The sequence below is a fragment of the Rutidosis leptorrhynchoides genome, chromosome 8, assembly GCF_046630445.1.
Source record: "Rutidosis leptorrhynchoides isolate AG116_Rl617_1_P2 chromosome 8, CSIRO_AGI_Rlap_v1, whole genome shotgun sequence".
Taxonomy (NCBI): domain Eukaryota; kingdom Viridiplantae; phylum Streptophyta; class Magnoliopsida; order Asterales; family Asteraceae; genus Rutidosis; species Rutidosis leptorrhynchoides.
In genome coordinates this window covers 45,405,110-45,428,594 of record NC_092340.1, presented here as the reverse complement: position 1 = coordinate 45,428,594, position 23,485 = coordinate 45,405,110, and the positions used below count along the sequence as shown (strand labels likewise).

Below are 23,485 nucleotides of genomic sequence, written 5' to 3'. Positions count from 1 at the left end.
ACAATAAAATCAAGTTTTACAACACCGGGCTCACATCGACCCAAACTACGACAAGGTGACCATTTCGACCCATTTATATATGTATTGACGGATTAGGACTCTACAACCCAACCCGATACCATGAGCATAATCCCGGGGATTACCAAATCCCCCATCCACGTCCAATTATCCAAAAGCTACCCCTTCTAGCCCAAGCGCTCCTGCACGTCTAGTCTAACAACTAGCAACGAGAGGGGTAAGCCTAGGCTTAGTGAGTGCAATAAGTATACACATGCATATATAATATACCTACTTGCAACCACCTACTCACATACCGCAAACATGCTAGCAATATAATATTAGCATACGAACTCCAAGTATAAAGCTAATAACCTCCATTACCGCAACTAGCATAAACAATAGCATATACTCCAAAATATAATATGCTACACAACACTACATACACAAACTATATGGTTAACCATAAACGCGTCATGGTGCTACCGGCTCCGTGGTTCACACCATACGCAATGCTATGACGCTACCGGCTCCGTGGTTCACGTCACTACGCATTTGAGTCATACCCTTTTATAGTGCTACCTGCTCCGTGGTTCACACTTCGGTGCTACCGGCTCCGTGGTTCACACCTCATTTTATAGTGCTACCGGCTCCATGGTTCACACTTTGATGCTACCGGCTCCGTGGTTCACATCACAACTCGAGTCATACTCTTTTATAGTGCCACCGGCTCCGTGGTTCACACTTTAATGACTCGTGCTATAGTGCTACCGGCTCCGTGGTTTACACTACAACACACGTATCATGATGCTACCGGCTCCGTGGTTCACATCATAGCACACTCGCACATACTATGGCACTACCGGCTCCATGGTTCGTACCATAGCACACAAATAAATACACTATATACATACATGCATAATTATTCCACTCACCTTGGAAAGCCCGCACAAGTCACGTATGTAAATCGCCTCCAAACGCCACCGAGCAAACCTTTACCTATAATACGCATATAGGTATACACATAATCAACATACATTCTCTACAAGAGAATTCGACGCCAACACCCTTAACCAAGGCTTTATACCTACCTCCACAATCCGCCCATTTAGACACCTAAAGTGGACTTCACCAATTACCACTACGGGTGGTAATTCCGACCCATTTCAATGAGTACAAACTAACCCAATTTATACACGACACCAATTAGACCAACCAAGGTCTAAGCACTAAATTACTACTTAGGTAGTAATTATTTTAAACGCCACTTACACCCAAAAACCCCAACACGTGTAATATTTACCCATTTTGCGTTGACCAAGTTCGACTTATGTTAAAATATCATTTTAACTCAAAATTACTTCTCGCGAGTAATTACATCCAAAAACATAATTTAACACTTAACAAAAGCGTTTAACACCCATTTAATCCAAGTTAGTGTCATCATCAATTTTGACCCAATCAAAGTCAACCCATTTTGACATCTACCATGTTCTTATGAACATCTAAATCACCAACACACTTACAACCTAGTGGTTAACACCCAAACCCATGACAAATCTAGTCAATTTCATCATTAAACCCTAAACTCACAATAATCGGGTTTACATACACAATACATACAACAAAACCTCTAATTTCATGAGAAATGGGGTTTATAACCCATCACTAGCTCAAACCCTAACCTTCTATCAAAATCAAAGTAAATAAAATCGGAGTTAGAACTTACCACCACTACCAAAACGTAGCTAAGAACTTAAGGAACAACTTTAACACTCGAACCTTCACCCGATTCAAGCTTCTTCTTCTCCAATCGAAGCTTTCTCTCTCTAAAACTCACCCTCTCTCTCTCTCTCTAAATAAGATGGGAGTGTTTGTGTGGGTGAAAAATGAGTCTTGAAAGAGCCTTGGATCAGTTTTGATGATCCCAAACCGACCCCAAAGTGAAAAGACCAAAACACCCCAAAATATACCCTTTAAAAACATTAAAATATCACAGCTGGCCCGTCAGGCCATTTGGACGGTGTCCAAAATGGCCAGACGGCATCCAAAACAACTGAGACTAAAACTGAATCTTGTTTTGGTCGTAACTTTCAAACCGTAACTCTGTTTTCGATGAATCAAATATCGTTGAAAACGTAATGAGATTTACTATCCAATGATAAGGTTTTGGAACATCAACTCAAAATTTATTTGGGATCCAAATATACGCTTACACGCCTCGTAATTCGAATGACGTCCAAAATAACGTGTAACTGAAAAACGGGGTGTTACATAGCAACAACTCGTACGTTGCCATGCCAAAATTATCACAACCTTACGTTAAGATGTCATGTTGCATTACAAACATAGTCCTACTAAGCGACAATACATGTCATTTTAATAGCATAGATATGGTAGGCAACTTAATAGCATAGACATGGTAGGCAACTTACTAATGCATATCCACCCTAGCTAATAATGATGATAGTCACCAATGCAACACTTGTAGAGTTTACTCTTCCCTAGGCAAAGGTCGAAAGGGAGTACTTTATATCACAAGCTATGACAATGATATTCACCACACCCAACACCCATTATCTACATTACATACATATATCTATATATCATTGTCACCATCACCACACATTCACCGTTACATCCCAAATGTCCTTAATGTGTTAAATGCGATGTGCTATCATGGAAAAAAGAGAAGGAAGTGAAAGAGACGAATTTAAAAATTATATGCAAAAAATTGTGAAACGATTGCCCTTAAGAGCATGGACCACTGAGGCATAGAAAAAAAAAACAGAGAGAGTAGAAGAAGAGTATGCCAAAAATTGTGAAACGAGTGCCTTATAAAGCATGGACCACTGAGACATAAAATTCGTTCTCATTGAAATGTCAAGGCAGAATTGTAAGACTCCTTATAACTTCACAAAAGTACCTACACCTTCATGTGATGCCTCATACAAATGGGCAACCTAACCAAAATCCACTTCATCGAGCTTGTGGTATGGGGTATTCCCAATTAGACTTAGGGGGTTCATTGGTGTCGGGACTTAGAAGCTATGCACTTAGTACTAGTGTAGACAAGGGCATGAGTTTGGCTAGTTGAAGAGTTAAGGAGGACAAAAACACAAACATATGCACAATTCTAGATATAGTTGACATTCCGATTTAAATTAATTTATCTTTGTACGAATGAGGGTCACGTTAAAATTTCTAAACCTTATAAAGTTTGATTGGTTCAACATTCGTAACCGCTTTACACCCATTTTTTTTAGTCATGACTAACACAATGAAATCACTCCGAATGTAATTTAACCCATTTTGTGTTTTTTTTACATGCTACCTAGATACATTTATATTGTTGTTAAAAGATTAAGAGTGGATCATGAGAAGTTGTGAAGGATATTTGTTCACTTAGTTCTAAGTGTTGATTCATTTGATGATTTGGGGAAATGATTGAGGTTTATGATGTTATGACTAGTGTTGGAATTGTTGAACTAAGGAAATATTCTGTGAGGAAAAGTTTATGATTGACACATTAGAGGATAAAAAATTGTTTGAGGTTTTGAGTGATTGACCCGTATTGCCTTTACATCTCAATTAATAGTTAACATTGTTTTACGAAAAGTTATTTGAATTAATACCACCTAGGTGTTGTTGTCCTACAATTAAAAATAGATTTGCTTGAGGACAAGCAAAAGTTAAGTGTGGGGGGTTTGATCGGTCCCTATTTGACACGATCGTTTGTGCTTAACTACGTGAAATTAATCATGTGTGAGTGAAAAAGGAGATACTTTGATATGGTTTTGTGTTTTACAGGCAAGAAAAGATATTGGTGTGAAACGTGGTAGAAAATAGCGGTTAAAGGCGGATTTGAAGATATCGAAAAATCACCCAGGAATTAACACTGGCGTAAAATACGCCAGTTGGGGCGTAAAATACGCCACATCTCAGGTCTGGCCAGAGCAAAACCCACTTTCTAGCGTAAAAATACGCCCAAGCTGAAACAACACTGGCGTAAAATACGCCAACACAAAAAAGCTGGTGCCGGGAAATACGAATTTTAGCTTTGGGACCAAGTTATCCAACCCCTATATAAGGAGACCATTAGGGTTACGAAAGGAACACTTTTTCCATCAGTTTTTGCAGCAGAGATCACTCCCAAATATATTAAAACACTCCAAAATCATCATTGCTCAAGGATTCAAGCTAGGATTAAAGTGTTGTTCATCATGCAATCTTCAAGAATCTCCATGATCATCATCACCAACATGCTTGGCTAGTCTTCTTAACTTTATTCTTTCCATGAACAATTAAAATATGAATGATTTCATTCAAGATTATGTGGTTTGTGATGTTTTAATACTTATGGATTATGATATTGTGAACCAAATCAATTGTTGATTAATGCAAGTTCTATGTTTTGTTATTGCAAGTTAAATTATTGTGATTTAACAGTGTGTTCTTGATCCAACTTAGTGTTAATTAGATTAGGGATAAAGACACAGTGTCTAGGTTACATAGTTTAATCCCAAGATAATAGAAGTAACGAATTTAAAAAGTCTTGTCTATGAGATTTGATCAACATTTGGTAAACATAACACTTGTTTGAATGAATACATGTTAGATTGGGATTGTGAAAGGATAAAGGCTTTACTCTCATTGTTTACATCTCAACACTCTCAATTGCACTTTAGTTTAAGTTTTAAGTTTTAATATTAGTTGATACATCTTAGTAGCTTTTAGTTAAACAACCAAAACAACCTTGAAATTGCTTACTAGTTAACCATAACTTCTCGTGGAACGAATCCTGCTTACCCTATCTAAAGTAGAGTAATTAGGCTATTTTTGACCGTTCGACACCGATCATAGTGTTGTTATTTAGATACAAAAGATGCTACAACATTCATGGTTTGGATACATAGTTGTTTAAATGTTTCCGGGAATTACGACCTCAACTGGTCGCCATATCATAAGTGCATGGCAGTGAATACAAACATGTGAACAGTGCATCACCTATTTAGCGTTCTCGCTTGGTATTGCACAAGAAAATTATATATAATTAAACGTCTTTCAAAAAACTACTATCCTTAATCGTATATAAACTGAACATATCTAAATAATTATATAAGTACCAAAGCTAGTAATTAACTTAAACAATAAGAAGAGGCTGAAAAAACTACACATGCCATGAACTTGGCTTCACCAAAAATGGGAAACTGCAATCATTCCCTATACGAATTGACAACTGTAACACATGGTTAACATTCATGCAAGTTGATGTTTCTACAATAGAATAAAAAAGTGACAAATTAGTAAACAAAGAGCAACCAATTGTTAATATCAATCAAACAAACCATATACAGAAGTATAGAGAAAAGCAAAAGAATCTCGAGATGGTATTCTTAGACTTGGAAAAGGTCTACGATTGCGTCCCATGAAATTTGATTTGGAAGACCCTTAGAGGTAGAAGTATCCCGAGTAGATATATTCGGGCTATTAGGGATATGTACGAAGGGGCGAAGTCTTGCGTTCGAACGCCGGTGGGAACTACCGAAGTTTTCCCAATAGAAGTAGGTCTGCATCAGGGATCGGCCCTTAGCCCTTTTCTTTTCGCTTTGATCCTTGATGAGCTTTCTCGAGGAATACAAGAGTGTATCCCTTGTGTGTTTGTGTCTTCCTTTGTAGTGATCTTTGTATGATTGTTTGTGTACATATTTATCTTCATGTATCGGGTATTCCGTGCTTTGCATTTAACCAGGACCCCGGCTTGGTTTTGGGTTTGAATGTGTGTGGTGGTATGTTTGTGTTTGTACGGAGTTTCGTGCATGTTTGGACGCATGTTTAGGGTTTAGGGTATGGTTGTGTGCATGTTTAGGTACGGTTGCTTTTTGGGTATATATTTTATATGTGTGCATATATGGTTGCTTTGTGCATGTTTATGGATGTTTGTATGTTTTTGTATGTATGCGTATGTAAGTATGCTTATGTTTGTTTCTATGTTTGTATGTTTATGGATGTAGGTTTGTTAGTGTGTTTGTATGTTTCTGTCTTTGTGGGTAGGTTTATATGTACGCTTGTATGTTTCATGTGTGTTTGTTTTATGTATTGTTTAGATACGGATGTTTGAATGTACGTATGTATGGGGGCATGTATGTATGTATGTATGTATGTATGTATGTATGTATGTTTGGGTGTATGTATGTTGGTTTATGTCTGTAGATATGTATGTTTTATGTTTTATTTTTAGTGTAGCTTTTCTCGATTTGTCTGGAGCCCTGCTCAGCAGCCTAAGGTATGTTCTCATATATATATATATATATATATATATATATATATATATATATATATATATATATATATATATATATATATATATATATATATACATACTTTTTTTTGTGTACTATGAGTATTATTATTATTTATATATATATATACACACATATACACGGTTCTGTTAAGCGAGGCTTAGCAAGCGTCGATTTATTGGCGACTTGACTGCCGCTTAGAGCCTAAATTGAACTCCAGGCAAGATGTAAAATCTATGAAAATTTGATTCTACCATTTTCATGGCGTCTCCGTTTATTTTATTTTTTTTATTTTCTTATTTATTATTACTATTTTTTTTATATATTTTTCTATTTATTTTTTTTTATTTTTTTTTTCATTCTTTATGGCCGGAGATCCCCTTGAAAGCAATCTCTTTACCCGTCGAATAGTGAGAGGGAGGACTTTCTCCGCTCTTGTGAGTGTTTAACTCGGGGTGGAGAAATGATTTCTCTTTATTCTAGGATAGAGGAAGGATTGTCTACATCTCACATCCCCCATACCCCACTCTAATGGGATTGGGTGTTGTTGTTGTTGTTGTTGTTGTTGTTGTTGTAATCAAACAAACCATAATTATATTACCACTTACAGATTGTAATTGTAATATCAATCAAACAAACCACATATATCAATAGAAAGCAAAAAATAATTGTACTATCCAGAGCACCAAAAACATCACTACTACCACTTATACAAAAGAAACGTTAGTAAAAAACTAGCAGCATAAACCGACGACAACAACCATCCGGGCCCCAAAAACCAACGTTGGCAACCATCCCGACTGCCAAAATCAAGCCCAACAACCCAACGACAATCTTATCTGCCAAAATCAAGTATAACAACCATCGATGATTAACCATCTGAAATGTTACCATATATGACCATCATAAAACCATACCTAACCCCATGACCGCAAGTAGAAATCAATCGTCGAAAAATCATCGTTCGATGAAACAATCAAATGGGGATGGTGAGTTGTCAGGCGAGAGGGATGAAAATTTTCGCCAATAAAGTCTTCCTACTTCTCAATTGTTCCAATCAGCTTCTCAGTTGTTCCAATCAGAAAAATGAAAAAGAAATTAAGGGGTAAAAAACCCCAAAAACTATAAGTATAAGGCTGGAGCGAGAAAAAATGACCAAAAGACTCTTGGAAAGTGTTGAAAAAAGACAACTCATTTCAAAGGAAACGGTAACTCAAGAGGGAGTAGTCAACTTTTTCTAATAGTATATAGAGATAACTAGTAAAGTGGACCACGCTTCGCGGTGGTGTGCAAAAAATTTTTTGTTTACGATTTCATATAATTACAATGCCATTTCGAAAAATGACTATGAAATATGTAGTGCAATCGAATTTGCATAATTTTTTTACCATTATTTTAAATTGCATACCCAACCGCCGCTTACCTCCAGCAAATCGCCAGCCACCTTACAAATCTGAATCGTCGCACTCTTTCGACACCGCCACCCTTATCTTTTTTTTTTTTTTTTGTCTAAAACTCCAACTATGTATTAGTTTATATTTTTATTTTATTTTTAACTGGGCACAACTTATTCTGTTCTTTTTTCATCAAGATAGTATCAGTCAATTTAAAAAATATTACTATCCAATTAGTATAATTATGTGGTTACAACTAATTTAAGGATTTTATTATAAAAATTTCATATTGTTATTATTAAAAACAAAGCAGTTACAAATTAGGTGGTTCCAAAAAATAAAAAATAAAAAAAATAAATAAATGTTACAGTAACATTGCTACAGTGATTGCTACAGTGTAACAGTGGTTTTTGGCGAGTTTGCGAGATATGATTGGTATCCATTTACACTAATTAGTATATAGTATAATATAATATAATGAATAATGTAAATGTAAATATAAACCCAATAAATTGCCGTTAAAACATGTACCTCATATGTTACATTACATAATATAAAAAAAAAAAAAAATATGTTTCGTTACATAATAAATTTAAAACCTCTACTCATCAAAAGTACACAACTCACGCTATATCATTAAAGTAAATAGACGGTTATTGAAAAATCATATTAGTCCTTTGATCTATAGATATCAATGTTATATTTGTATTTTGCACGAATAACGGATAAAATCGACGTTACATTTAGAGTTAGAAAGAAAATTGTTTCACACAAATTAATGACAGCTTAAATTGTATATTACAACTACCAGCTACATTTATAGCCCAAAAATTGCATCAACAGCGTTTGGAGGGAAAGTTGGTTGTAACAGAATCTGTTACAACTCTTTGATGAAGAGGTACACAATATGGCAGAACTATTCAAAGGCAAAGGAGGGCCATGGCCCTTCGAATTATTGGATTTAGTAGTTAAATTGATGTAGTATTTGAGACTAAAAAATTAATTTATATATTGGTGGCCCTCCTAACAAAAATTACAACCATATAATTTTGTTACTTTTTGCTTATATGTTCATATTGTCAATGATAGATTATGAAAAGAAAGAAGATAAAATCATATGCATTTGATTTTCTATGTCTGTACATATACACATTATTGCACACAATATTCACCATCAAAATTCATATTATTTGTCTAGCTTAAGTTTCTTGAGATTAAGATGCTTCATATATAATACTTGTTTTATGAAAACGTCTTTCAGTTAGATTTGATTTATGTAAGAACCGGTATTCATATTATTTTTCGCCCTCCTAAGAAAAAGTTTTAAGTTCCGTCACTGGAGGCACATGACTTCTACGTGGCTCTTTATTTGGATGATGCACGTGTTCTACACGTGAGCTCATGACAATCAATCATCCCTGGAGTTTTTATAGATAAAAATTTATTAACAAGACTTGTATGGCAGAACTCTTTAGGGGGCGTTTGGTTCGTGAGATTTCGTGGGATTAGGAGCGTTTTGCATTTCAAATCCCATTAAATCCCATGTTTGGTTGGGGGATTTGGTTCGAGAAATTTGCATTTCAAATCCCATGAAATCCCATAGATGAAGGATTTGAAAATCCTTTGTATATGTGAGGGATTTGAAATCCTATGTTCTAAGATTTTACGTATACGATTTACGTTTCGCGTTCACGTTTCGGGTTCGCGATTCGGGTTCGCGATTCGGGTTCGCGTTTCGGGATCGCGTTTCGGGATCGCGTTTCGGATTCGCGTTTCAGGTTTGCTTTTCGGGTTCCCATTACGGGTTCGCCTTTCGGGTTCCATTTCGGGTTCGCGTTTCGGGTTCGAGTTCCGGGTTCACGTTTCGGATACGCGATTGAGTTCGCGTTTCGAGTTCGAGTTTCGGGTTCGCATTTTGGGTTCGCGTTTCAGGTTCGCGTTTCGGGTTCGTGTTACGGGTTCGCGTTTCGGGTTCGCGTTTCATGTTCCATTTCGGGTTAGCATTTTGATTTCTGATTCGCATTTCGATTCCCGTTTTGGATTCACGTTTCGATTTTGGGTTTGCGTTTTGCGATCGCGTTCCCGTTTCGGATTCGCATTACAAATTCTGAAATTTGAAAACCTCGAACCCAACAGAAGATATGATTTCAAATCCCATAATTTCAAATCCCTGTGAGATTTCAAATCCCATGAGATTTGAAATCAAATCTTGAGAATTGAAATCCTTCCCCTAATTGTTTCAAGGCTAAACGTACTTTTAAGCAGGTCCCACAAAATATTATCCATTTATAACAAACATTATAACAAACAATTGCCTCACTTAGCATTGGCTTTTGTTGCCATCTAAACATTGACACAATACTTTTGGCATATTTGCATCTCCATTACTATAAATACGTGACTACCTAATTAAACAAACTATAACCACAATCATAAAATGAAAAGCTTTTTCTTCACATTTGTTCTCTTATCAATACTTACACTTTCCTCATGCCAATTCCGGCGATCCCCAGTCCTCGACACTGATCGAAACATCCTCCGATCAGGCACAAACTACTATGTCTTGCCCGTTGCACATGGCGAGGGTGGTGGCCTAACTTTAGCCAGAGGAAACGGCCAAACATGTCCACTTGAAGTGGTGCAAGAAGTTAGTGAAGGCAGTAACGGTCTCCCCGTTAATTTTGCATCTGCTAACAAAGATGGCATTATTCGCGAAACTGTTGATCTTAATATTAAGTTCTCGGATGCATCAACGTGTGCTCCAAACACGGTTTGGAGGGCAGAGTTTTCTAATGGGAAACGAACATTAACGAGCCAGGGGATTTTAGGAAGGCCGGGAAAGGACACGATAAGTAATTGGTTTAAGATAGACAAATTTGAGGATCATTATAAGTTGGTGTACTGTCCATCAGTTTGTCACACTTGTAAGCCTGATTGTGCAGCTGTTGGTTCTTCAATTGGTGAAAAAGGACGTAGGAGTTTGGTTTTAAATAATAAGCCTCTTAAGGTCATGTTCAAGAAGGCATAATAACTTTTTTGCCCTTGATGAACACTTTGATGTACTTGTGATGCAATTATAAGCCGATAATAAAAACACGTGTTAATGCATGAAAGTGTTTTATGTTCAAACATCATTCAGATAATTAGTCCGAGATTATCATCACACTCCACCTAGAATACAAATCTAACAATATAGACATTATTTAATTATATCCTGAAACCATCTTTATCCTTTTTTCCCCGGAAAGGTACGGGCTAGTAGTTAGGGTCGTGATAAGCATTAGGTTCAAACATCAGTGACAGTATATATTGGGGTGACCAGAGAAAAAGGTCAGAAATGGTCACAGAGAACCTGGATAGGTCGTGTACATCTGAGAAAAATACTCTCCTTGACCGTGCGTAGACTGAACAAGAAAACCTTATCCGTTAACCCAATGCCCAAAGCTACATCCAGAATTGAACTTAAGTCCACCGAAAAATTCTAAACCTCCAACCACTACGCTACCTCTTGAGGTTATATTTATCCTTCTATAACAAACCATGCTACTTATAGCATTTGCTTGCATGTCACTTTGATATGTATATGTACTGGTTTTGGCTTCTTACATGATGTGTACGAACTCCACAAATAATGCTATAAATTAAGTTGCCAATGCATATCATCACTATCAAACACTACTACTACTAAAATCCAAACATGAAAATATCATTCCTCATTCTCATAGTCTTATCCACACTTTCCTCAGGTCAAGTTTCCATTCCTGTCCGAGACACCAACGGAAACGTCCTACGATCTGGCACCAAATACTATATCGTGCCCGCCAAACGTGGTGCAGGCGGTGGCCTGATCACTGCTCGTGGAGGTGGGTTCTGGTGCCCATCTGAAGTGGCTCAAGAAGTTAGTGATGAATTGGATGGGAAACCCTTAAGTTTTGTACCGGCTAATCCTAACAAAGATGGAATCATTTACGAATCAACTGATCTTAACATTAAGTTCGAGGACCCTCACTCGTGTGCTCCAGGGAGTGTTTGGAAGGTTGTTGTTGATAATTTCGTGACACCGATGGTGTACAATCAGGGGGTTTTAGGAAATCCAGGTCGAGAAACGATAAGCAATTGGTTCAAAATACAGAAGTTTGAAGATCATTATAAGCTTGTGTACTGCCCTTCTGTGTGCAAGAGTTGTAAGCCAAAGTGTGCGGATATTGGTTCTGCGATAACTAATGACAGAGGACGTAGAAGTTTGGTTTTAAACAATATCCCTTTTAAGGTCAAGTTCAAGAAAACATAATCAATCACTTTTATGATCATGGTATGATATGAAATTAAAGTTGTTCTATCTTTGATGTAGTTGCGGGTCATGTAAAATATATGTAATAAACTGATCGATCAAGATCGACAATGAAAGCTATGAAGGAGAGTTGGTCAAAGTCAAACGTACATCTAATGTTGACTTTTGTCTTTTGAATTGAAAATGATTGTGAACTAGATACTTCGAAATTCTATTCAAAGTTCTGCAGTTAAAATATTCAAAGTTCTGCAGGTAAAATAGTGAATAAGTGATTCAATGTTCTGTTCAAAGTTCGAAATTCTGTAACATTTTATAGAACAAGATATTTTATAAAATGATTGTGAACTAGATCCTTTTATTTGACAACTTAGCCATATTACTTCTTCAAATAATAGTCATTTCCTGAAAATACTCAACAAAGAAAGCAGATTACCGAGAATTTCAGATAAACTCACATATCAAAGATCATAATTCATACATACATATATACATATATATATATAAACAATATAACACATATCAGAGATCATAATTCTTACATACATATAAACATATAAACAATAAAAGAGAACTCCTAAAACTAGAGACAATCATTACAAAGATAAATGAGTTTAGAGATATCTTACAAAGAATTTCACATAATGACTTCACAAATTTTGTTTCCAGAACATGCAGCGAATTAATACACCAACTAAAAGATTAGGGTTTGTACCCCTAAACGGTAAGATAAATATCTAAACCCAAACAGAAAAATAAATTGGGAATTTCAATGAAACCTTAATTTTGGATAGATGGTAAGTTTGGGTGTCCATGGTTAGGGTTATTTATTTTTTCCAAATTTTACTCTGTTTCTATTTGTCTATCAAAAGATGTACTGAAACAAATTATTAGGTGAAAAATAAATATAATCTTATTTCAACTTACGGGAGCCGTGAAATTTTTTCTCTAATTTATATACATTCAATTTTATTCTAATGTAGATTATATATATTTAAAAACATATCACTATAACTCATAAATTTTAAACATATATTTTAAATATAAATAAAATGTGGCCGGTTATTTGTTAAAACGATTAAAAAAATTATGTATCATTTCTTGAATTAAAAAGGTTACATGAACAGTCCTTGTGTTTTTCTTGTTTTGTGGGTTCAATCCTTGAAGCTAACGAGCGTTAAAATGTCCGTTAAGTCAAATCACATGTTAGGCAAGTGTTGATTTTTTATTTGAACAACGCTTCCACAATCAAATTCATATTCCAAAACAACTCCTCCGCACATCAAATTTATTTGTCACTGGTCTAAAATGGTGGAAGTATTGATATATAGACACAATCATTTTGTTAAAGAGAGCTCATGAAAAACAAATTTTGTTAAAAGAGAGCTCATTAGCTAAAATAATCAGGGAACAAGAGGTTTCGATCTAGGGGACTTTGTGGGTGCTCTTGAAAAATATGAAGTTGCACTTGAACTCGATCCTGAAACCCACCCGGACCGAGCCGTTTTCCTTTGCAAAATAAGCTTGTGGTTTTTTTTTTTCCGTAAAAAAATCAAAGCTTTTGTGTGGTTCCTTTCGTACTCACATAAAACAGAAACAAGATTGATTTGAATAATATATATTCTATAGTCGATCAAAGTATATTTACAAATCATACTCGGTTTACAAATTATAGTACAACGTTTTCATTACAGGGTTTTATGGAATTTAGTTCAAGGCTTACGCATCACACGTGAATATAAAAAAAAACACGAGATAAATTCCAAAACAGCACCTGCACCTGCACATTTAATTTTGTTTTTTGTATTGACCTTAAATTTGGTATTGGTTATTTGATTTTGTTTTTGGTTTTATTATTTTCAAGATTTTTACTTCTGGGTGAGAAAGATGAAGATTAAATTGAATGAAATAAGTAACTGGGTTAGGCCGCTAAGCTAGGCTCAATTGCTATAGTCCAGAAAAAATAATTCTTCATCCTGGTTTCAAACTTGGGACCTGTTGGTCACCAAGGGCGGATCCATCTTAGATCCGGTGGTAGCACGGACTACCACTGGAAAATGCGATGTACTGGAAAAATTTCGAGATTTTTAACTAATAATACCACTGAATAGCGTAATTTTTTGTGTGTGAAACCACTATCATAACTTTTTTTGAACTTTTAACTAGTGACACCAGTAACTACAAAACCTAGATCCGCTACTGCTGGTCATCAACCCAACAGCAAACCACGGAGGAGGGATTCCATATTGGGATATTGTTACATTCCATTTGTATTTAGCTACTTAAAAAAGCGAAAATCAATTTAAGTGTAAGTTTTGAAACTACCCTTCAATTTGGACTTAATTATGATTTTAGATAAAATAAACCGTGCCAATTTCATGAAAATGAATATATGTATAATTATAATTATAATATCCTTTCGTATTGTTTCAATTCGATTTTAAAATCTGAAATCGATTTTCAATTTACTTTTTGTGTTTAGCTAAACTGAAAAATGAATTTAAAAAAGATTTTAAATTCAGGACTACATACAACTCAAATTATTACCTTATACATACTAACACCCAACAGATTTCTGGTCGTTCCCTTCATAAAATCCTCCAAAACGGCATCTTGCCCTCAAAATATAAAAAACACATCATCCCTTCACCCCCTCATTTCTTTGCGACCTATTTCCCAAACATTCTCCAAAATCAACATCCACCACCCACCATCTCTTCCCTGTACAAACTGTTGGAGGTTTTATTAAATTCTTTCGTGTAGGGTAAAATAATCGATAGCCGGATAAATCACTGAATCGTGGTATCACTTTCCGAAAGTAATTATTCGACCCTTATAGCCTGGGTTACACGAATATCACTTTGGGATAAGACAGAGATTAAATTCTTGTTTTGGCAGAAACAAGAATCCTTTTGCAGAAGAATATTTTGGTATTCGTAACTTCTTTCTATCTCATGCATATTGGTTAATATATTTATATACACCCTTAATCATGAAAGAGTCTTTTATTAAAATCAATTGGCCGATTGATTAATAAAAGTATCTTCTATAATATTCAAAAGTGGTTACAGGAAGAATATTTCTATAAACAAATATTATCACTCCCATCATTAAAGTAAAAGTTGTTACTTTTACAATAAATAAATATTATATTTTACAACTATCAAAACATGAGTGATCACTTTATAATAAACAAGTATTATTCCTTCAACCACTAAAGTAAAAGTGAGTGCAAGAATAATTCTTCCGTAATCACTCAAAATTGTGTTAAGTGTTTTCTTACTGCTGTCTCTTAAGAACCAGCACTGCAAAAGGACCAGCAGCGCAAAAATCAGCAAACAGGACCATCAGCGCAAAAATCAGCATACAGGACCAGCAGCGCAAAAATCAGCATACAGGACCAGCAGCGCAGAGTAACCAGCAAACAGGACCAGCTGCGCAGAACAACCAGCACAGGGACCAGCTGCGCAGAACAACCAGCACAGGGACCAGCTGCGCAGAACAACCAGCACAGGGACCAGCTGCGCAGAACAACCAGCACAAGGACCAGCAATGCAGAACAACCAGCACAAGGACCAGCAATGCAGAACAACCAGCACAAAACACTTAATCAAATTTCAGCTTACTAAGAAAACTTAGTACTGAAAACACTTAGTCAAATTTCAGGTAGACCAAGTCATGATAGTAAATAATGGAAAACCACTTTTGGGTCCGGGTAATCTATCACTAAATGGGTGTACACTCCGTACCTCCAAACCCATTTACAAGTGTAGATTAAAACCCAAAATTACACTAAATTTCCAACAATCCTCCCCAATTTAGTGCAATTCGTTTCATGAGAATTAAACAAATTAAAACAAAACTCATGCATAAATGAAAATATCTTGAAGATTGAATTTTCACCTTAGTACATTACACATTCCAAATATTCGAGAATCGGGGTGTTCTAAGAATTGAACCCTTCAACCCATTTGAATAACTGAAAATAACATACACATAAGTTTTCAAATACTCTAAAGCTATCCTGACACTTTACAAGCCATGTGTCCATATCCATTCATGAATGTATCTAAAGCAAAAGTCTAAGCTTTGTTGAAGCGGCAAAACTTCACATTCACATAGGTAGTTCATTTCAGTCATGCACCTGCTATTGCACTTTTTCAAATAAACCATTAAGAAGCTAAACTTCATCCTCACATTCAACAGGTCCGAGTACATACCTTACCTTGGGATGATACAAAATTTTGTACTCCAAATTTCTAAGTATAAGTCTTCCACATTGAATTCAACTTCTAATTTTCATCAGAAGGGAATTGGGTATCTTATAATTAGAAATTTATGTGGACTTTAAACCCATCCCCACAGCAGACTTGTTCACCAAGTCTCTTGCCAATCCCTTCGTCAAGTGATCAGCTAAATTCTGTTGTGACCTCACGAACACTATAGAAATCACCCCATTCATGATGAGTTCACGAATCATGCTATGTCTGACACCTAAGTGTCTAGACTTTCCATTGTACATCTGGCTATAAGCCTTTGCCAATGTCGCAGCACTATCACAATGGATAGACATGGGTGCTATAGGTTTAGGCCATAATGGTATCTCATGGATCAAGTTTCTAATCCATTCTGCTTCTTTACCAGCAGCAGCTAAAGCAACAAACTCAGATTTCATCGTTGAGTTGGTAATACATGTCTGCTTCTTAGAAGCCCATGAAATAGCACCTCCCCCAAGCAAGAACACCCAACCACTCGTTGAAGAATGATCTTCAATATTGGTTATCCAACTCGCATCAGAATATCCTTCTATTACCGAAGGAAACCCATTATAAGATAAACTATAGTCCATAGTTTTCTTCAAGTACTTCAGTACCCGCCTAATTGCTTGCCAGTGATGAGTACTAGGATTACTAGTATATCTACTCAGTTTTCCCACAGCAAAAGCAATATCCGGCCTTGTACAAGTCATGGCGTACATCAAACAGCCAATCACCTGAGAATACTCAAGTTGTGATACAGCTTCACCTTGATTAGGCATAAGCTTCTCACTTGGATCAACAGGGGTACTCACAGGATTACATTCAAAGCAATTAAACTTTTTCAACACCTTCTCAATATAATGAGATTGACAAATCGAAATTCCTTTGCTTTCACGTTTGATCCTAATGCCAAGGATAACGTCAGCCTCCCCCATATCTTTCATGGAGAATTTTGATGACAAAAATTCTTTTGTTAAATCAACCTGACTTTGGTCAGTCCCAAAGATTAACATGTCATCAACATATAGACAAATTATAACTCCTTTACCATAATCATCAAATTTACTATATACACATTTATCTGCTTGGTTTAATTTAAAACCACTAGATAAAATCACTTCATCAAACTTTTGATGCCATTGCTTGGGTGCTTGTTTCAAACCATATAAGGATTTCACAAGTTTGCACACCTTGCCTTCATTTCCTGGCATGACAAAGCCCTGAGGTTGGTTCATATAAACCTCCTCATCCAATTCACCATTCAAGAATGCTGTCTTCACATCCATCTGGTGAATAACTAGATTGTGAATCGTAGCCAAAGCAATCAGCAGTCTAATGGTAGTGATACGTGCCACGGGAGCATAAGTATCAAAATAGTCAATTCCAGACTTTTGTCTAAAGCCTTGAATGACTAACCTTGCCTTGAACTTTTCAATAGTTCCATCCACCTTCATCTTCTTTTTGAAAATCCATTTGCAACCCAAAGGTTTGCAACCAGGAGGTAGATCAGCTAACACCCAAGTGTTATTGCCCATGATAGAATCTATCTCATCATTAATTGCCTCTTTCCAGAATGCAACATCCTGAGACCTCATTGCTTCATCATATGTTTTAGGATCATCATCAACATTGAAACAATACGAATATTGGGTAGAAACATCATCCCTAGAACCTTCAACTAAGTATAGTTGAAAATCTGGTCCAAATGATTTAGGTTTCCTTTTTCTTTTGCTTTTCCGAAGCTCAAGTGACTGATCAACAGCCTTTTCAGAGACTTCATCATTACAATCCTTATTGATTCCATTGTTACTTGGAATCATATCCTTTGGTCTAGGTATAGATGAAAATCGATTTTCATCAAAGATTGCATCCCTTGAATCAATCACAGAATTGATTGAGACAAACTCATTAGGCTCTATTACATAGAACCTATATGCCTTGGAATGTTCAACATATCCAACAAATATGCAATCTATACCTCTTTCACCTAAACTTTTCTTCTTGGAATCAGGTAGTCTTACAACCGCCCTACAACCCCATACCCGGAGATAATTCAAGTTAGGTTTCCTTTTATTCCAAAGTTCATAAGGTGTAATCTTGTTTCTTTTGTTAGGAACTCTATTAAGCAAATAACAAGCTGTTAACATAGCTTCCCCCCAAAATCCTTCACTTAAACCCGAATAGGATAACATGGAATTAACCATTTCCTTAAGGACCCTATTCTTCCTTTCAGATATACCATTTTGTTGTGGAGTATATGGAGCTGTGGTCTCATGGATAATACCAACGGATTGGAAATACGATTGGTCAATGTATTCACCTCCCCTATCTGTTCTAAGTCTTTTAATCAAAGCCTTTTGTTGTAATTCTACTTCAGTTTTAAATATTTTAAATTTATCTAATGCTTCATCCTTAGTATGTAACAAATAAACATAGCAAAATCTAGAAGCATCATCAATAAAAGTCACAAAATATTTCTTGTTCCCTAAAGTAGGAGTAGCATGCAAATCACATAAATCACTATGTATTAATTCCAAAATTTCAGTATCACGATGTACATTTTGAAATGGTTTCTTAGTGATCTTTGTTAACATACACGTTTTACACTTTTCATTGTTCATGTCAAAGGCCGGTATTAATCCATCTTTAGACATATCTTGCATTCTTTTAAAGTGTACATGTCCTAGTCTAGCATGCCAAAGTGTAGAATTATTTATGCTAGAAGTAGATATAAAAGCAAAATTAACATTCAAGTGATTAATGTTAAGTCTAAACATTCTATTGCATAAATAACCAAAACCAACAAACATACCATGTTTTGACAAAACAAACTTATCAGATTCAATCACTTGTTTATAACCACAACAATTTAACACACTACTGGAAACCAAATTTTTCCTTATTTGTGGTACATGCAAAACATCAAACAAACAAATAGTTTTTCCAGAACTAAAACACAAATCCACACTTCCACGTCCATGAACAGAGGCTGTTGACTCATTGCCCATATGAAGAATTGATCTATCAGTCACGGACTCGTAAGTCTTGAACCAAAATCTATCCTTGCATACATGGGTGGTGGCTCCCGAGTCAACCCACCACGCGAAATCATCATCCTGCACAAAATAAGCCTTAGATATATATGAAACATAATAATTCTCATTTGAATTATTAAATATATTCTGACCTTTCGAGTTGTGGTTGTTTAAACTATTTCCCGAACCGCTTGTGCTAGATCCTTTGGCATTATTATTACTAAAAATAACCTTGCAATCCTTTTTCATGTGTCCAGTTTTACCACACTTCCAACAAGTCAATTTAGACTTCTTGTTCGGATTAGCCTTGTTATAACCTTGATGTTTACGTTTGCCCTTTTTGTCATTATTACTAGTGAACTTTTTATGTTCCACCATATTGACAACAGACGTACCAGCAACTTCGTTGCTCTTTGGCTTGTCATTATCCTGCAACCTGAGGGATTCCTCAATACGCAGATGACTACCCAACTCAACAAGAGTTAACTCCTCCTTCTTATGTTTCAAAGAATGTTTAAATTCTTTCCAAGATGGAGGTAGTTTATCAATTATGCTTGAGACTTGAATAGACTCATCCATGTTCATCTTATGTTGTGTGAATTGACCAAGTATACGAATGAGCTCATTGTATTGTTCCAAGACCGGTCTAGAATCGACCATCTTGTAATTATTAAAATTACTCACAAGGAACTTTTTACTATAAGCATCCTCAGACATATACTTGGTTTCTAAACAGTCCCATAGTTCTTTAGAAGATTCAATATTTAGGTAAATATCAAAAAGGGAATCAGCCATACCATTGAGGATTAAACCTCTAGCGATGTAGTCATCGTTCTCCCACTTGCACCTTTTCCGAATTTGTTCAATAGTGGCATCATCACCATGATCTTCAGGAATTGGTGTGCTGAGTACGTACACCACACTCATGCTGCTCAGAAAGAAGTCCATCTTCTTTTGCCATCTCCTAAAATCAATTCCCTCAAACTTATCAAGTTTGGAGAAATTCGCCGTCATGTGTTTCATCGTAGCCGCCATCGATTATAACGAATAATTACTTTCGATTGTAGGAGGTTTTATTAAATTCTTTCGTGTAGGGTAAAATAATCGATAGCCGGATAAATCACTGAATCGTGGTATCACTTTCCGAAAGTAATTATTCGAACCTTATAGCCTGGGTTACACGAATATCACTTTGGGATAAGACAGAGATTAAATTCTTGTTTTGGCAGAAACAAGAATCCTTTTGCAGAAGAATATTTTGGTATTCGTAACTTCTTTCTATCTCATGCATATTGGTTAATATATTTATATACACCCTTAATCATGAAAGAGTCTTTTATTAAAATCAATTGGCCGATTGATTAATAAAAGTATCTTCTATAATATTCAAAAGTGGTTACAGGAAGAATATTTCTATAAACAAATATTATCACTCCCATCATTAAAGTAAAAGTTGTTACTTTTACAATAAATAAATATTATATTTTACAACTATCAAAACATGAGTGATCACTTTATAATAAACAAGTATTATTCCTTCAACCACTAAAGTAAAAGTGAGTGCAAGAATAATTATTCCGTAATCACTCAAAATTGTGTTAAGTGTTTTCTTACTGCTGTCTCTTAAGAACCAGCACTGCAAAAGGACCAGCAGCGCAAAAATCAGCAAACAGGACCATCAGCGCAAAAATCAGCATACAGGACCAGCAGCGCAAAAATCAGCATACAGGACCAGCAGCGCAGAGTAACCAGCAAACAGGACCAGCTGCGCAGAACAACCAGCACAGGGACCAGCTGCGCAGAACAACCAGCACAGGGACCAGCTGCGCAGAACAACCAGCACAGGGACCAGCTGCGCAGAACAACCAGCACAAGGACCAGCAATGCAGAACAACCAGCACAAGGACCAGCAATGCAGAACAACCAGCACAAAACACTTAGCCAAATTTCAGCTTACTAAGAAAACTTAGTACTGAAAACACTTAGTCAAATTTCAGGTAGACCAAGTCATGATAGTAAATAATGGAAAACCACTTTTGGGTCCGGATAATCTATCACTAAATGGGTGTACTCTCCGTACCTCTAAACCCATTTACAAGTGTAGATTAAAACCCAAAATTACACTAAATTTCCAACACAAACCAACCCCAGCCAACTCTCAAACAAAAAACCGGTTGATCTCTGACATATACTTAAAAACACAATCGAATCTGTACAAACCAACCCCAGCCAACTCTCAAACAAAAAACCGGTTGATCTCTGACATATACTTAAAAACACAATCGAAGACTTGATATTTTTCGAACGCTTTCCACCCTTTTCATATGTTAATCGTGAAGATTTGGGGCAAATATTAGGGTTTGAGTTCATCAGTTAATCGTGATGAAGGAATACTCTTTCATCTCTATTTTGTAAATTCGATTCAAGCTTTGGGGAAAACATTAGGGTTTGAGGCGATACAAGTGGAAAATTCGCCATAACTTTATGGTATTCCTTCTCTAACTTGTCATATGCTTACAATTAGTAGATAAAATTATTCTCGATTTCATGTTTGATTATTTAATTTTTTTGGTTGAATTTGCATTAAACTATACTTACTTTTTCAATTTTTTATGGTTTTGTTTTGCGATTTTTGGTGTATCCGTTATTTCATTTTAGTTTTTGATTGATGTAGTTGATCTTTGGGTAACTGTATGTTAACGTTGTTCGTTATCGTCATTTGAAGCTTTGCAGTTTTAGCATTATTAATCTATTTTTTGATTGTTCATGTTGGTTACTTGAGGTTTTACACCAATTAGTTACCCTGCTACTGCTCCTGAACTTGAATTGCCATACCTTGATGAAAAGACTAATAAGGTTTGTTAATAAATTCTTAATAATAATTGTTTAGAATTATGATAACTTGAAATTAGAAATTCCTAATAATTGTTTAGAATTATGATAACTTGAAATTAGAAAATTACGCCATGTTCAATTTTACGCATTTGGCAAGAATTGTAAATATGAATGAAGATAGTACATTTTTTATACTGTTGACACATTTTTTGGCATGTTCATGAGTTAAATTTAACATTACATGCGCTTCTGTTCCCTGCATTTTGTTATCAGTAAGTTCATGTTTTGGGTTGTATTTTTTGACGATTGAGTGATAGTGTTGAACATGATTTAGTTTTTGTAATTTCTGATTTGTTGTAACGTTGTGTTTATTGAACAATTATATGTATGCTGTGGTGGGTAATTTGTTTAGTTCTTTTTGTTGTTTTTGGTCATTAAGTGTTAGGGTGAAGACTAGGGTTTATGAGTTGATAGTGAATTTGAGTGTTACATTATGTTGATATGATGATGTACTGTTACAAACGATCAAGCCAGTGAAAGTTGTGCTCGAAAGATGGAGAAATAAGGCAGCTGGTGCAATAAAAAATGCGAATGATTATGCTGCTGAAGTTTGGCATCATTGTAAGTATAATAACTCTTTGTTCATAATTTTTTTGTATGGTTTGATTCTTCTTCACGTGAGGATTAAGTTTTGAATTCTAATCGTTAATATCAGAAGACATGTGATAATCATCTATAGGTTTTATGTTCTTTAATGCTGACTCATTATCCTTGATCCATCATGATGCAGCAATTTGGTTACAATTCTAGCTATGTATTTCTGAAAAGAATTGTAGCAAAATTTATCGTTGTGTTGAGGTGAGGTGAGACATCCTTCTATTTTAATTAAGAGTTTCGTTTCGCTTTTTGTGTGATGCCTGACCTAAATCTCATTCCATAATTTTAGGTTCGCATAGGTTAACTTTTAGTGAATGATATTGCCCAAGATAAGGAGTTGTATATTACCTTTCTTTGGTAGTAATCCGTTGGGATCAATGGTTCAAACATCTCTACTACTACTATATAATATGTACATATTATATGTAACTGTCAACATATCTTACATTGATCAACCTCAAAAATTACAAATCTCTACCGCCGCAACGCGCGGTCAGATTCTTGCTAGTTTTAAATCAAAAGTCAAATTTAAAATAGATTTTTATGATTCGCTTTGATAACTAAAATCGAATCAAAATCAAATCCGATTTTCAAATCGATTTTGATCTCGAATTTGAAATCGGTTATCGAAATAATTTAAAATTGAAAAAATTGAATCAATAAATCGGGTTTTCGATCTCAACCTTCGACGTTAATGTTAGAGTTGCGATTTGAGTTT

At 35.5% G+C, this 23,485-nt stretch overlaps 2 protein-coding genes and 1 long non-coding RNA gene across 3 annotated transcripts; all 3 read left to right on the top strand.

Moving 5' to 3' along the window:
- The first annotated feature begins 10,130 nt into the window (after positions 1 to 10,130).
- Positions 10,131 to 10,721, top strand: LOC139862067 (kunitz trypsin inhibitor 5-like). Its single transcript, XM_071850618.1, has one exon. The coding sequence runs from the start codon at positions 10,131 to 10,133 to the stop codon at positions 10,719 to 10,721; it is 591 nt and encodes a 196-aa protein (XP_071706719.1).
- Positions 10,722 to 11,390: 669 nt separating this feature from the next.
- Positions 11,391 to 11,984, top strand: LOC139863355 (miraculin-like). Its single transcript, XM_071851993.1, has one exon. The coding sequence runs from the start codon at positions 11,391 to 11,393 to the stop codon at positions 11,982 to 11,984; it is 594 nt and encodes a 197-aa protein (XP_071708094.1).
- Positions 11,985 to 22,045: 10,061 nt separating this feature from the next.
- Positions 22,046 to 23,190, top strand: LOC139864982 (uncharacterized). The gene is made up of 3 exons (XR_011764568.1): positions 22,046 to 22,131; positions 22,550 to 22,731; positions 22,901 to 23,190. It is a non-coding gene; the product is annotated as an uncharacterized lncRNA (long non-coding RNA).
- Positions 23,191 to 23,485: the final 295 nt, after the last annotated feature.

What these genes read in the sequence shown, in the direction of transcription:
- LOC139863355 (XM_071851993.1), top strand. Translation starts at nt 11,391, where the DNA reads ATGAAAATATCATTCCTCATTCTCATAGTCTTATCCACACTTTCCTCA.
- LOC139862067 (XM_071850618.1), top strand. Translation starts at nt 10,131, where the DNA reads ATGAAAAGCTTTTTCTTCACATTTGTTCTCTTATCAATACTTACACTT.